This window comes from Vipera berus (assembly GCF_964194415.1).
Source record: "Vipera berus genome assembly, chromosome: 1".
Lineage (NCBI taxonomy): Eukaryota > Metazoa > Chordata > Lepidosauria > Squamata > Viperidae > Vipera > Vipera berus.
Genome location: NC_138202.1, coordinates 226,719,662 through 226,736,853, shown reverse-complemented (window position 1 = coordinate 226,736,853; position 17,192 = coordinate 226,719,662). Strand labels below are relative to the sequence as shown.

Genomic DNA, 17,192 nt, shown 5'->3' with positions numbered 1-17,192 from the left:
AAATGTCAAGGAACCAAGCCATAAATACAGACTTCTTTTATTTAAAAAATGGCTGGATGGGAAGTAGTGTGTTATCATGTAAATGAACCGCATAGCCAGTATATGGCAAGAAATGAAAAGGATTGTTCTCTTTTCCTATGTTTTGTTTGGAATTTTTGATGATTTTTAGTTAATTGTACATGAACATCTATCTATTAGATAGCAGAAGCTTTAAAATAAGTTTTTTTTATGTGTTAAACTGTATTGTATTTTATTTTATAGGTGTATGATGGAAAAGACAGTTCATCACGTTTGTTGGGAACTTTTACAAAAATAGAATTGCTAGAACTCATTCTTAATAGCACATCTAACCATTTATGGATAGAATTTAACAGTTATGGATCAGATACAGACCAAGGTTTTCACCTCACATATACAAGTAAGTGGCATTAACATGAGAGGGAAATGGGGAGAAATAGAGTTACAAAAAAAGCAACTGAGCTATGAACAATGCTTAACACAAAATCCTAAGAACTATTATTAATACCTATTGTGTTTATGAGATTGCTCCTTAATTCTTTTCAATACTAGAAAAGAGAGAATCTTAAAGAAAATGCTTAAAAGTAATTTTCAATATCAGTACATTATTTTGTGAAAATAACAGTCAATGTAAATAGAAAAGAGAGAGCTGGTTTGGTGCAGTGGTTAACTTGATGGAAATGGTGAGTTCTAAACTTGCCTTAGGCCTCAAAGCCAGTTGGTAAGTTTAAGTCAGTTTAAGTCAGTCACTCTCTCTCAGCCCAAATCATCTCATAGGGTTATTGTGGGGAGAATAAAGGAGGAAGAAGTATTAGATATGTTTATCACCTTGAGTTGCATATATAAGAAGTGGGATATAAAATAAAAAATAAGATAGTGTTATCAACCTTTGTTAAATGCAATAATTACCTGTAGATTTGTAATGTATGGGTAGCTTTTATTACAACTGAATATTTAATATTATACTGTTCTGTTAAAATAAAAATTGTATTTTGGCAATGCTGTTACTGGGGTCCATTGGTCTCTAGCTTCAACAATCAAATACAAGAAAGCATCAGTATTAAAATTGATGGTAGATTTCCTTCTACCATCAGGAGAAAAGTTATGAGAAAATTTGTTCAAAGTACCAACTTGTCACTTTTATTTTTTTAAGAGGCACTCGTCATTTTCATTTTATAATTTCATAATTTTTTATTCTATCTTCTTCCAAACAGTTCAGCATAGTGTAGATGAGGTAAATGGAAAACTATTAGATGGATTAGCTTTGAGTCTTGATAAATAAATAAATAAATAAACCTTTATTGTCAAAGTACAACATGTGTACATTGAGATTAGCTGAGCCTCCCCCTGTGTGTCTTCCTTTCCCTCCTCTGCTTTTCAACCAAACAAATAATAAGGTATCATGTGGCACAATGAGAATGCAGACACATACACACACATAAACAAAAATCACCATAATTATTAACAACTACAATAATTTTAAATTGTCTGTGATTAGTTGCTTTTTGAGGGAATGACTTATCCCTCAACTCTGCTATTTTGAATCTGTCTTTCTAGATACATGCTATGTGTTTTGTTTTGTTTTCATTAAAAGAATAACAATATTAGACACTCACCTCAGACATGTAATAAACACTGCAGGGCACTGGCATTCATTCTTTTCACTATGCTGTTCTCACAAAAAAAGTACTCTCTTTCTTCAAAGCAATTATTTGTTCTAATAAGGTTAATATTTTTTTCTTCTGTTATGTGAGATACATTTGGGAGCATTTTGGTTTTGTTTTTTTTTTTTTAAAAATAGCATGTTTCCAAAGCAGATCTACTTTATAGGTTTGTTTTTAGTTTTTTTTTTCTTTCTCTTAAGGTTCCAAACCCAGAATTCTTGGTTTTGTTTTATTTTTATTTTTATTTTAATTCCATTTATATCCCACCCTTCTCCGAAGACTCAGGGCGGCTTACAAGCTTAGCAGTAGCCTTCATTCTATGTAAATGCCTGCTTATTAGGGCTTTCACACACCCCCAAGCGGCATTATTACAAAGTCAGCTTAATTGCCCCCAACAATCTGGGTCCTCATTTTACGTACCTCGGAAGGATGGAAGGCTGAGTCAACCTTGAGCCTGGTGGGATACGAACCTGCACTAATTGCAGGCAGCTGGTGTTACTTAAGGAGGCATCAGCCCACTGCTCCACCAAGGCTCTTTTTGTACTCACAAACCACTTCCTGACAAGGCACAAATGCTGGGGGTGGGGGTGGGGGGTGGGGGTGAATTGGTCTGCTGTATTGGAGACCTGGATAGCCTTCATTCTATGTATATGCCTGCTTATTAGGGCTTTCACACACACACCCCCAAGCGGCATTATTACAAAGTCAGCTTAATAATAAATAAATTGCCCCCAACAATCTGGGTCCTCATTTTACCTACCTCAGAAGGATGGAAGGCTGAGTCAACCTTGTTAGTCATACAGGTAAAGGAAGTGTGAAAACTAAAGTTTGCTGATAATATTTTTACTAAAAAAATTTTCTCTATTTTAATCATTAACTTTTGTTCCAATACAACTGTATTGGGTGTGTGTGTGTGTGGGTGTGCGCGCGTGCGCGCGCACGCGCTAAGAAGTCCTTCTTTTAAGTTAGTTGGGATTCAGAACCTTTCAGGGTCATTTCTCCTTTTTCAAAGTTTTCTAAATAAGGTCTGGTTCTAAAGTTGGCATCGTTGTCCTACTGTTTTTTTCCTGCTGATACAAATGTTGAGTGGTTACACAGGGCAACAAAGATTTTGCTTTCTGAACACTTTTGACTATATCTTACAAATTTTTGGCTGCTAATCACAAAAAACCCCTGTAATTTAACCTATCATGGACTGTTTATAGAGATCTTATGTTTTTTAAAAATGATAATGTTAAGCCCTTCAGTACCTGGTGGCTATGCTGCACATATGAAATAATGGAACTGTTGTTGAAGCACATCCAGTATATCAAGTACAACTGGAACATCTGTGGAGATCTAAAAGCAGTGGCTCTGCTTCTCAGATTGGAGTTTGGATGTACCAAGTACTTTTGTTACTTATTCAAATGGGACAATCCTTCACTCGAGTCGCATTATGTTAAAAAGAAATGGCCACTCTAAAAGAATTTGGTTCCTGGACAGAAAAATGTGGTACATGAACCACTTGTTGAACGGACTAAGTAATTTTTGCCTATGCTTCACATAAAACCTGGGCTGATGAAACATTTTGTGAAAGTGATGAACAAAGAAGATGAAAGTTTTCATTATTTGAGACAAATATTTTCAAAAATAACTGATGACAAGATTAAGGAAGGCATTTTTGTTGGTCCACAGATCAGATATATCATCAATGACAAGCAGTTTGAAGATATGTTAGTGAGATCAGAGAAGATGACCTGGAAAGCATTCAAGGATGTCACAGAGAATTTTCTTGGCAAACTACAGAGCACCAAACTACCTTCAGCTGGTTGGCAGCATACAAAATCACGAAGTACAACATGTCACTGAAAATTTATTTTCTGCATTCACACTTGGACTTCCTGAATATCTAGGTGTAGTCAGCGATGAACACGTTGAAAGTTTTTTTATCAGAATATTGTCACAATGGAAAAATAGAATCAGGGCAACGGGAATCCATTAATGCTGGCTGATTATTGTTGGACACTGCAGTGAGATGTGTTGGACACTGAATATAAATTAAAATCAGCAGGAAAATACTTTTAGCTCTTTTGAACATATGTATCATGTTGGAAACATTATGCAACTAAATACATAACAGTCATTGAAATCTTATTTCATATTTCTCAAGATTTCCACGTGATACAGGCATTCTGAAATTATTTTTGTGTTCAGTTTGAAGGAGTCTATCATAAGCATCAAAAGGTTTTCAGGATGCAGGATTTTTTTTTTCCGCGGGGGGGGGGGGAAATTATCCAGCATCTATAGTATGCTGCAAGGTAGGTGGAAGTATGGTCCTTCCTCCAGTGTCTGAAAAAGTGAAGTGTCATATGGCTGAACCTTATTAATCAAGTCTTTGAGCTGTGAGCTACAAGAGACAACTAACTGGGTTCTGTTCTGATTCTGCAGTTTCTCTGCTAATAGTTCCTCCCTGGGAATCGATTTAGGTCTATTGATTTGTCTATTAATCTTGTTGTGTGGCTAGTTCAGTTTTCTGGATTCCTGGTTTAAGTTCGTCAGTTGAGCAACTTTGTCAATATGTAATTTTAGTGTAGTATGTAAATATTAACATCCACAAACAGAATAGAGAAATTTTAGAGAAACATATGGAAGTGAAAACAACATAATGATCTATTAAGCCCAATACTTTCAACAAGTTTCTAATTTAAGCTATACATTGTGTTGTTGCTTGATATATTACTGCATTCTGGAGCATGGTAGTATTGTCCTGAATTTGGACTTTCTGTGACTACTAAAAATTACTTTTCCCTCTATTACCAGGATAGCTTAACTAGCTCACAATATATATCATATTTCTCTATTTATGAGAGTAATAAGCAAATGTTTCCCTCTCTTTTTAACAGTTACAGTATGTTTATTTACAATTTTTTTTATTTTTTCCACATGGTATGGAAGTGTTAAATCATTCTGGAGTGCTGGTGATTAACTTATGATAACTAAGAAGTAAATAAAGTACGCCTAAGTATTAACACTGACATTATAAAAAAAATCAAAAAATACCACAAGGAAAACATGTAAAACATGGTGTCGCCATATTTATGGTGTTTGCCTCATTCTACCTGAAATTGTTTATTTTTAAATCTTTGAAAATAGAGAAAGATATAAAAATTGTGCATATTCCATAACACCCATTATTATTAATGCACACAGGCACACATACACACACACACACAAGATTTCTGTGTATAAGTTCAAACACAATCTTCTTAGAACAAAAAAATAACATGTGCTATTTCTTGAGTATTATTTCCGAATTTGAAGTAAAATCAAGTTATACAGGTGAAACTCGAAAAATTAGAATATCGTGCAAAAGTTCATTTATTTCAGTAATGCAACTTAAAAGGGGAAACTAATATATGAGATAGACTCATTACATGCAAAACAAGATAGTTCAAGCCCTGATTTGTCATAATTGTGATGATTATGGCTTACAGCTCATGAAAACCCCAAATCCAGAATCTCAGAAAATTAGAATATTGTGAAAAGGTGCAATATTCTAGGCTCAAAGTGTCCCACTCTAATCAGCTAATTAAGCCATAACACCTGCAAAGGGTTCCTGAGCCTTTAAATGGTCTCTCAGTCTGATTCAGTAGGAATCACAATCATAGGGAAGACTGCTGACCTGACAGTTGTGCAGAAAACCATCATTGACACCCTCCATAAGGAGGGAAAGCATCAAAAGGTAATTGCAAAAGAAGTTGAATGTTCCCAAAGTGCTGTATCAAAGCACATTAATAGAAAGTTATGTGGAAGGGAAAAGTGTGGAAGAAAAAGGTGCACAAGCAGCAGTGATGACCTCAGCCTGGAGAGGGTTGTCAGGAAAAGGCCATTCAAAAGTGTTGGGGACTTTCACAAGGAGTGGACTGAGGCTGGAGTCAGTACATCAAGAGCCACCACACACAGATGGATCCTGGACATGGGCTTCAAATGTCATATTCCTCTTGTCAAGCCGCTTCTGAACAACAAACAACGTCAGAAGTGTCTTACCTGGGCTAAAGAAAAAGAGACCTGGTCTGTTGCTCAGTGGTCCAAAGTCCTCTTTTCTGATGAGAGCAACTTTTGCATCTCATTTGGAAACCAAGGTCCCAGAGTCTGGAGGAAGAATGGAGAGGCACACAGTGCAAGATGCTTGATGTCCAGTGTGAAGTTTCCATAGTCTGTGTTGATTTGGGGAGCCATGTCATATGCTGGTGTTGGTCCACTGTGCTTCATTAAGTCCAGGGTCAACGCAGCCGTCTACCAGGAGTTTTTGGAGCACTTCATGCTTCCTTCCGCAGATGAGCTTTATGGGGATGCTGACTTCATTTTTCAGCAGGACTTGGCACCTGCCCACACTGCCAAAAGCACCAAAACCTGGTTCAATGACCGTGGGATTACTGTGCTTGATTGGCCAGCAAACTCACCTGACCTGAACCCCATAGAGAATCTATGGGGCATTGCCAAGAGAAAGACGAGAGACATGAGACCGAACAATGCAGAAGAGCTGAAGGCTGCTATTGAAGCATCCTGGTCTTCCATAACACCTCAGCAGTGCCACATGCTGATAGCTTCCATGCCATGCCGCATTGAGGCAGTAATTGCTGCAAAAGGGGCCCAAACCAAGTACTGAGTACATATGCATGCTTATACTTTTCAGAGGTCCGATATTGTTCTATGTACACTCCTTGTTTTATCGATTGCATGTAATATTCTAATTTTCTGAGATTGTGGATTTGGGGCTTTCATGAGCTGTACGCCATAATCATCACAATTATGACAAATCACGGCTTGAACTATCTTGCTTTGCAGGTAATGAGTCTATCTCATATATTAGTTTCCCCTTTTAAGTTGCATTACTGAAATAATTACTTTTGCACGATATTCTAATTTTTTGAGTTTCACCTGTATCTGCAGCTGCAGGGTTCTTGGTGTGTGCATGTATATGTCTTAATAATTTCATGAGTATTTTTCTCCAATTAAAACTTCCCTTGCCATGATACCAGTAGTCATTGTGGAGAGTAGATATAACCTCAGGCATCCCTGCAGCTGAGCCTATCTTTAAATTTCTAAAACCAATTGGAAAGTTTTATCTCTGCAGTATTAGGTGACGTTATTTTCTGTTGTCTGGCTGGTTACCTTTAAAGTTAAAATGGTGTTGAAAATCAAATAAGAATAACCTTATACACTAGGCTGCAATAAATAAGAAATGAGGCACAGAGAATTTGGGAAATAAATTAATTAGAAACAATGATATACAATATATAAAATCGTAAATTGCAAATGAATTAACTATCTGATCATAAACTAGATAAGCAGAAATTAATGCCATAGAATGTGATTTAAAATTCCATTGTTTTTTGTTAATATGATCCAATACATACCTCTTATTTATTAAAGATCTTCAGATTTGACACTTTGCTCCTTATCTTTTTGTTCTACATTTTTTTCTACTGATTACCTTTTAAATATTTGTCATCACTAATAGTTTAAATCTATTATTTCAACTTCTGCTTGAAATTAAATGCCTCACTATATTATATTTTATATTATTTTCCCTCTATTTAAGCATTACCAGGTTGACTAGAGATAAAAACAGAGTGTTTCTGAAATGTTCTGTTGTACTTTACAACTGAGACAGGATAGTATCGCTTATTTTTGTGAAACACTATAATATATAGGCTTTGTTTCAATGTGGAAGGAATGGGTCTTGGTTAGAATGTCTAGAAAATCCAATGTCTTCTAGAAAAATGCATTGAGAGCCACACTGCAACAATTATTTAACAACATAAAATATTAGGAAGAGTGCCATTTTATTAGTTCTGATTAATTAGCATATATTATCCTTTTATCACTAGATGCAATTTTTGAGAAGCAATGAGAACAGACCACCTAACAATTGTCTTCTTGCAAAACGTTGTTTTCTTTTGTTTTAATTTTCATGTGTCATATTCAAACAATTAAATATGAAGTTCAGATGGTAATCCTGCAATCTTTAAGGGAAACCTTCACATTCCACCACTATCAAAAGTCATTTCAAGTAATAGCATGAGATAGGCTTTCTATAAGTACAGCATTTAGCTTATGATACTTTTTGACCTGGAATTACACTTCACTCATACTCTTGTCTGATTTTCAGTGCTGCCTAAGGACCTCTGTATTTTGATATGAGTATAGTATGTTTGATGTCTCTTCTCTCCCTCCCCTCCCTCTCCCCCCCATTAATTTTTTGCATGGTCATATATCCTTGATTACCCTTCTATGTAAATATGTACATGTATATATAAGCCTAACTGATATGGAAATAAAAGTGTCTTAGACCAGGCATGTCAAACTCGCGATGTCATGTGACATCACGTGACGTATCATGACTTTTCCCCCATTGCCAGCAATGGAGTGGGCGCAGTTTCAGGATGACACATCCAGCCCGTGGGCCGGCAGTTTGACATGCCTGTCTTAGACCATCAATCAGAACAGAGCTGGAAGGGATTTTGGAGGTCTTTTAGTCCAATCCCCTTCTCAAGCAGGAGGCACTATACATTTCAGATAGGTGACTGTCCAGTCTTTTCTTAAAAACATCCAGTGATGAAGCACTTACAGCTTCTGAAGGCAAGCTGTTCCACTGGTTTAATTGTTCTCACTATTAGGAAGTTTCTCCTTAATTCCAGGTTGCTTCTCTTCTTGATTAGTTTCCATCCATTGTTTCTTGTCTTGCCTTCTGGTCCTTGGAAAATAAGTTGAACCCCTCCTCTTTGTGGCAGCCCCTCAAATACTGGAATACTGCTATCTTGTCACCCCAATCTTTCTTTTCTCTAGACCAGGAGTGTCAAACTCACAACATCATGTGACGTGGTGCGATGTATCGTGACTTTTTTTTCATTGCCGGCAATCAGGTGGGCGCAGTTTTGCCACCACGCATCTGGCCTGCTCTAGACTATCCATAGACACCCCTGCTCTAGACTATCCATACCCAATTCCTGCAACTGTTCTTCATATCTTTAGTCTCCAGGCCTTTAATCATCTTACTTTCTCCTTGTTTGCATTTTTTTCCAAATTCTCAACATCTTTTTTATAATGTGGTGACCAAAATTGGATGAGGTATTCCAGGTATGGTCCTACTAAGGATTTATAAAGTGGTACTAATACTTCATGTGATTTTGATTCTATGTCTCTATTTATACAACCAAGAATTGTATTAGCTTTTTTGGCTGCTGCCACATATTGCTGGCTCATATTTAAGTGATTGTCTACTAGCACTCCAAGATCCTGCTCACAGTTATGGTTTTTGAACCAGGTTTCACCTAATTTGTATTTGTACCTTTGCCTAGGAAACAATATTGTACTTTTTACAATACATTGTATTATACAAGATATTGTACACTATGAAAATAAAGTAGAAATGGTTCAGATGTTACCTTACCATTTTTTTTTAGAACAGAAGGACTCATTAGATCACTGCTCATAACTGTGTACCAACAAGAGTTACCTTGAGGTAAAATGGGCATCCATTAAATTTTACAAATAAATAATTGTGCATTTCTTATTGGGAGGTTTATTACATAAGAATGAAGAGGGTGTTAAGGATCTTGTTAAAATAATAACTTGGAAATATACTAAATTTTATGATTATGATCATGACCAGATAAGGGTTAGAAAAAAAAGTATTACAGTAATAGGAGAAATGAAAGTTTAAAGTTAGTATTTTATATAAAAGGAGAAACAGCTTCAGTTACTATGGCTACTTTGATTCCTACAGGATTTTATTGTGAATTAATGACCACTGCCTCATATATAAAAAGGGAATTATAAAGTAGAGACCTCAGATTCCTGAAGAAGACAGAATATAATTTCAAAAAAAATATAATTTTAGGATTAGGATTTTTTTTTTTAAAAAAATGTTTATTTGGTCAAGGAACAATAAAATTTAAAATAATGTAAAATCAAATGGGTGAGGTAAAAGACCAACAAAACAAAATATCTCTGTAATAAAAGTGTAACATAAGCTATTGTAATGATATGTTAATAACTGTGCAAGTATATGTCTGAAATAATACTATCAAATAAAAATACATGTCATCTAAAACAAGAACAAACACGAAAACTTGAAGTGATTAATAAAGCAAAAGAGGTAATTCTTGTGACCAGTTATGACTCCTTCACTGTGGCAGCACAGAATTTGACTATTAAACAGGTAACGAGGTATTTTGAATCTTATAGAACTTTCCCATAGAAATTATTGGCTTCCTGGAAATTTACATATTAGAGGCAGAATATGAACAGACCTAATATTTTACAGAATTTACAGTATAACAATATATGATAAATGGACTAGACCTTGTCACCATGTGGGCAGGTGCACTCAGGTTATAGAATGTTGGAATATCTGCCTTGCAACAATGTGGATGGTAAAAAAAATTATGTATGGCTTTAAAAAATGCTGCTCCCAGACTTGGAAAGTTAGATATTGCAAGTGTTTTGTTGGTTGTCAAGTGCCCTTGTTCATCCAATTTGTTCCATGTTGGGCATTAATTTATCTTCCTCCAGGAGAATGATTACCTGGATTATAGGCATCCATATCCTAAGCCTTAACTGAGCATTTGCTATTCCTTGGAATTCAAAGGGTTTTTTTTTTTTGAGGTTATTTCCCTTCCCCCTGCCATAAGTTGGCTTTGTTAGAATGAAACAGCTTGATAATACCTTTGTACTAATGAACACTTTAGAAAGAGAATTTATTTGACTAAGAACTGTACTGAAATAATTTGTGGCTCCATTCTTAAGAGATCAAGGATAAAAAGAAGTGGGGGCTTTGGTAGTTAATAGAGAGAAAGTCAATCAGGTGCCATATCTGGAATTTTCAAAGAGCTCAAAAGGTAATTGAGCTTCTCCTCCTCCTCCTCCTCCTCCTCCTCCTCCTCCTCCTCCTCCTCCTCCTCCTCCTCCTCACATGGCACAATTTGTTCTTACCATGGACATTTCTTCAAGTTGCTTTACTAACCAGAAGAGCAGAAGATACTAATACTAGTGACTAGGACAGAAATAGGAAACAACCAAGGGCAACAAAAGAAGCATTTAGTTTTTTTGGAATCCTAGGACAAGATGTGAATGTAAAGAGAACTGCTATCACATTCATAGCATTGCGAACTATCTTTAAATTATGCATATTAACCTCAGTTTCAGCAGCATCTGCAGCAAACTGCAGATAATACCTAAATGATGACATATAGTATATGCAGTACAAATAACGCTTTTTGTTCTTATGATGCAACATCTTTCAGAAGTACATCTCTTGCAGCATTTATGTGATGAGGTCACATGTATGTTATCATTTGTCTCATGTCTGCCACCTCAACACCCCCACGCACACAGACACAAGGATGCCGTATCTGACTTGCTACTCCTATATTTTATTGAAAGTTTCAAAGTGGGGAGACAGAATGCAGAAAATTTGACCAACCATGATTGCAATAATGTTATTTAAGGTGGTTAACATTTTGGAATTTAAGATACAGTCCTCTATTATACATATTCTAACTATCTTGTTAAGAGCCATCTCTTTCCTGAAAAATAAATCCCTCATTTTTATTATTATTCCTTTTCAATGGCAGAGCAAAATTGCAAAGGCATGCAAGTCTATAACAGCAAGTCTATAAGGCAGTTTTAGCCTCCTGAGCAATTGATTTATATTAAATCTTTTAAACATAGGTGTGCTAAGTGATCATATTTTTCTCTTAACAAATTTGACATGCTGTTAAATATAACACTTTTGGCCTGCAGTATATCACTGCCTATATATTGGAATATGTTCAGCATTTATCACAAAAAGGGGTGATCTTGTTAGTAGCATACCTAGTAGCATACCGAGCATTCCTTCTAATTTATCATTGGATTTTATATGGATTTGAATTATGTTCGTATCTAAGTATCTACATCAGCAAGCAGATTCATCTTGTGTTTATGTCTATGTGATTGATATCTGATGTTGAGATTCACTAGCAAATTTAGACTGCAGTAATTTAAATCACAGATCACATATTCAGAAATATTCATTTAGTTTCCAAAGTTGTATTTGGCTACAGTCCAAATAAGAATATAAAATGATCCTTAGGTGCTGCAATGCTTTTAACTATTTTAGAAAAGTAACCCTTCTGTGCTACAGTAAAGCTTCTTTGAATCTTTTTTCTCTTTTCTACCACCACTGGGTTTTATAAATTTCTGATGTGGTGCAGAAAAGTTAATGTTGTTACTAAATGAAAATTTAGAACTGCCTGAATATATGAAAACTTGTATATGGGTAAATTTATCCTTAAATGGGAACTCGGCAAAATCATATTTAACCTTGCAATAAATCCTTATAGATGAAATGTATAATACAAAGAAAAGGCAACTAGTTACATATTCAAAAAATACTGAAGTATGGATAATGCTCCATCGTTATTGCAGATTCTGTGAAATGATATATATATATATATATATATATATATATTAAAAAAAATATTTAAATCATTTTAAATTTAAATTTTAAAATGAATGGGGTTTGGCAAAAGCCTTCATTGGACCAGTACCAGTTTCTTGATGGCAGAATACTCCTCCTAAAATAAGCTCTTTCTTGAGGTTTGCCATGTGATACCTGAATATCCTATCAGCTTTAAGCCCTCCCAGAGAGACCATAAAGTTGTAGAATTGCCTGCAGACATTTCATGAGAAAAAGAAAACACAAATAGCTATTTCTTTTTCTTTTTCCATTCTCCCACCTAGAGCCCATTTTTTTTTAATTCCATTTATATCCCACCCTTCTCCGAAGACTCAGGGCGGCTTACAAGCTTAGCAGTAGCCTTCATTCTATGTATATGCCTGCTTATTAGGGCTTTCACACACACCCCAAGTGGCATTATTACAAAGTCAGCTTAATTACCCCCAACAATTGCCCCCATTGTACACTGATAGTTCATTTGGAATTTTTTTTTTATTGAAAAGTTTTAACATACAGTTTATCTTTAACAGTCTTCTTTAACATGAAGACATTTGAACTAGGGCTTATGAGCTTCAGGAGGAAGAGGGGAATAAACTGAAATCATAGAAAACAATTTTGTGCCAGGGGAACTACTGCTGATATTTTTAATTTCCCCCCCCCCCATCTTTGAGGTTGGGTAATTATCCCCTTTGATTGTAGCACTATGTAAAACAGAACTTCACAGTTCTTTGAGAAACACCCCCATGGATCCCTTCCACATTATCCAAAGATGTTGCTTTTCTATAACACACAAACACAGGCACAGACATACCTGAAGTGAGGCTTATTGATATCCTTTCTACCAATGAGTTACTTCAGACAGCATTGGTCACCCTAAACACTGGATAGGAGACGAGATCTTTAGTATTTGTATTTTCTGTCTATATTTTCCTACAACCGTGGATTAGAAGCAGTGGTGGGATTCAAATATGGGAGCAACTGGTTCTCTGTGTGGATGTCACTTCCAGAAGTCCATTCTGGGCCTGGGCAACAAAAAAATTAGCTACCAGTTCTGCTGAAGTGGTGCAAACTGGCTGAATCCCACCACTGATTACAAGAAAGTACTACTGAGCAAAAATAACATTGGAAATGCCTCCCAACCATAGAATAATGAAATCCAAACAGGGAATTACATTAATTTGAAAGGAAAAGGTCTGTGGGATAGAACTGGATGTCACATCATTAAATTTGTCTCCTTACATGCTAAGAAGGTAACAAAACCTCATTTTTATTCTTTATCAGATTTTTTTTATTTGATTATTTAACCAACCTTCATTATTTTAAGAAATAATTCAAGGTGGCAAACATACCTGATACTCTTTCCTTTTCGTATTTTTCCCCATAAGAATCCTGCTGAGGGTGAGTGACTAGCCCCAAAGTCATCCAGTCAGCTTTCATGCCTAAGCAAGGACTAGAACTCTCAGTTTCCTGGTTTCTAGCCTGGTACCTTAACCACTGGACCAAGCTGTCCTATCTCCAATGTACTCATGTATGTATGTATGGATTCACGGCTCAGTTTGGAAGATCATATAGGAGCCGTGGCCAGGGGGGCTTTTGCCCAGGTTCGCCTGGTGCGCCAGTTACGGCCCTATCTGGACCAAGATGCCCTACGCACAGTCACCCATGCGTTCGTGACCTCCCAGCTAGAGTACTGCAATGCTCTCTACATGGGGCTGCCCCTGAGGACCACTTGGAGGCTTCAGCTGGTGCAGAATGCAGCCGCGTGAGTTGTGATGGGAGTCTCCCAATACTCCCATGTAACACCTCTTCTCCGCGAGCTGCATTGGCTTCCGGTTGCCCTCCGGGTGAGATTCAAGGTGCTGGTAATGACCTATAAAGCCCTAAATAGCATGGGCCCGGATTATCTAAGGGAGCACCTGCTGCCAGCGTCAATTTCCCATCGTCCTGTGCACTCCCACAGGGAGGGCCTTCTCAGGGTACTGCCAGTCAAGGATTTCCAATGGGCGATCCCCAGGGGGGATCAACTGCCAACGGAACTCCGGACTGCCCCCGATCTTCGTTCATTTCGCCGGGACCTAAAAACCTGGCTCTTTGAGCTATCTGGTCTGGACTGAGGGGTTTAATGTTTTAAAATTGTGATTTTAATTTTTGCGGCTAGACTTAATTTAATTTTATTTTAATTTTATATTGTATTGTTTTTAAATTTTGCCTTGTAAACCGCCCTGAGTCCTTTGGGAGCAGGGCGGTATATAAACCGAATAAATAAATAAATAAATAAATAAATAAATAAATAAATAAATAAATAAATACACACACACAAACACACACTATAGACTGTCAGATTTGATGTACTTGTACTAACTTTAAAAGTAGCATTCCTACATGCATGAGCTTCACATCTTGATGAAAAATGATAGTAGGTTGTAATGTTTGTGTATGTTTTATTTCTTTTATTTTTATTTATTTATTGCTACACATCTCTCTATCACTCTGTAGTCTGCCTGGCTATCCATGATCCCTTATCTAAAGAATCCCCATGAGATGAGTTCCCTCATTATATATTTTCTTAAAATTTAATTGAAGTGTGGGAAGCCAGGAAAACTACAGACACTGGACTGTAGAATGATACACTTATTCTTCATTTTGTTTCATCAGTATCTTATAACCAAGCATGAGTTTTGATCTTTTCTTCTCTTTTTATAATAGTTTGAAAGCAAATTTTAACCATCAAGTTGAGGAGAAACACAAACTCTACATCAATATTTTCATTTTAAGATTTTTGGTATTTAGTTGTGCTACTATTAAAAAAGAGCAAGCATAAAATAATTGCATCACAATAGAAGCTAGAATATAGTTCCATTCCTGACTAAAAAATGTTGATGTTACCTGGCTCCTTTTAAAAAAAAAGTAGCTTCATAGTTACCTAAATGTATTAGAAAACCTGCTTAGTTTGTAGCAAACAAAATTGAGCAAATGTATAAACTCAATATGTAAAGAAAATATATATTGTTTTTCCCGTTCACAGGCTTTGATTTAGTGAAATGTGAAGATCCTGGAACACCAAATTATGGCTACAGAATCCGTGATGAAGGACATTATACAGAAACAGTGGTTTTATACAGTTGTAATCCAGGCTACACGATGCATGGTAGTAATATTATTACCTGTTTAAGTGGTGATCGAAGAGTTTGGGACAAGCCTTTACCTACTTGCATAGGTAATAACAAAAATTCACAATATAAATTCAACTTTTGTTTATGGATCAGTATTGCAGTTTTTCTTAATGTTTGAAATAACATATAATTTATCTCAATTTCTTCAATTTGTTTTGGTATCCATATTGGACTATTTCATAAAAGTTCTGCTGGTTTTAGTGAATCTCCTTTGCCATTTCTTCAAATTCTCTCAGACTTTATCTTAATAGCTTGAATTTCATTTTAGGAAAATGTTTCTTAACTGATACGTTATTTAGCTTGTACTTTACTTTAGTAAAATGCAGTAATATATATATATATATATATATATATATATATATATATATATATATATATATATATATATATATATATATATATATATATATATATATATATATATATATATATATATATATATATATATATATATTCAACTGACATTTTTTATACAAAGTTTTTATTCAAATTTCACACATCAAAACTGTTTGGTTTTTTATAAACAACAATTCCTAGATCTTGAGAAGAAATTAAAGAACACAAACTACTTCTACCCAACACTTTCAGCCACACAAAACATTTCTTAGTACTAATGCATGGCTCCAATAATACTTACATAATGGGAAATTATCAGAGAAGTGTAACAAAACCCATCATTTTTTATCGTGCTTTTCATTTTACATTGACTTTTATTGCTAAGCACATTGGTTTGTGCTTAAATTGTAAGCCACCCTGAGTCTTCGGAGAAGGGCGGGATATAAATGGGATTAAAAAAAATCCCTAAACTTAGTTTAGAAGTTTATTGGCAATACCCCTGAAACGTAAGGGTCTCATTTATAAGGTAGAGACTAGTCACTTTAGAAAATTTTCTGTAATCCTGAATTCTACAAGATCCTAATTTGTCCTGTCCTAAAATCATTAACTGGAAATATTTTAGTCTCTCCTTACTTTTAATTTTTTGAAACTCAGAATTGTTCGGCACAAAAACAGTGCCTGAGGACCCAGAAAAAGTTAGTCAAACAAATTGTTTGATATTTGCATAAATCCAGTCAGTGATATTTAGAAATTATTATTTACGACTTGAATAAAATAAAATGTATTTAATAAACATAGTTAAAGCATTGATTAGTACAATACATGACTACCAATCTTTGTGCAGTTGGTAGAAAACTAGGTGAGTGAATAAAGACTAATTCTAACCTCTGTTGCTCTGCTAACTTTAAAAGGGAGTTTTCAAACTTGTAAATGTTTGATCTGACCTCTTATGTATTGGGATTGAGATTAGGAGAAGTATGCAGAAATGGAGGCATCAAAACTTAAATATACAAATTTAGGAAGAAATAACTCAAGTTGTGATCTAAAGATTCAATACCTCTATAAACACTTGGAGATTGAGAAAGAAACAGAAAGTACAGGAGGGCATGTATAATTTAATAGACATGACTGGATGCTGCTTGGAAAACTTTATGAGTGGAATGAAGAATTAAAATCTAATGATTATTCAAAAGATATAAGTCAGATAAAGGAGAACTGCATTATATTTTTTTAAAAAAGAACCTGGAAATCTCTATTGATATCCAAGAATAATCCTGAAGACAAAAGGAGCACAGGAGATTTGGGAGCTTCTCAAAGGTAAAATATCACACACCAAATAGGAGGTGGTTTAGAAAATAACTGAATGCAAAGTGAGTTTTTTATTGAGCTAAGTGTTAAAAACCATATGTAAAGAAGGCAGAAGTTGGAAATAATCATCAGAGAATTGTATCAGTAAGAACATAATATCTGCAGGAAAAAAGCTAAAAAAGCTGATGCTGAAAAGAAACTAAGGTT

At 35.3% G+C, this 17,192-nt stretch overlaps 1 protein-coding gene across 1 annotated transcript in view; it reads left to right on the top strand.

Annotated features, from left to right (window-relative positions):
- Positions 1–17,192, top strand: part of CSMD1 (CUB and Sushi multiple domains 1) — a gene marked incomplete at its 5' end in the record, with an annotated part of 1,150,904 nt that overhangs the window by 948,937 nt on the left and 184,775 nt on the right. Inside the window, 2 exons of the mRNA XM_081335496.1 lie at positions 262–418; positions 15,194–15,385. Coding sequence (XP_081191622.1) covers positions 262–418; positions 15,194–15,385 — 349 coding nt within the window. The remainder of the gene's footprint in view (positions 1–261; positions 419–15,193; positions 15,386–17,192) is intronic.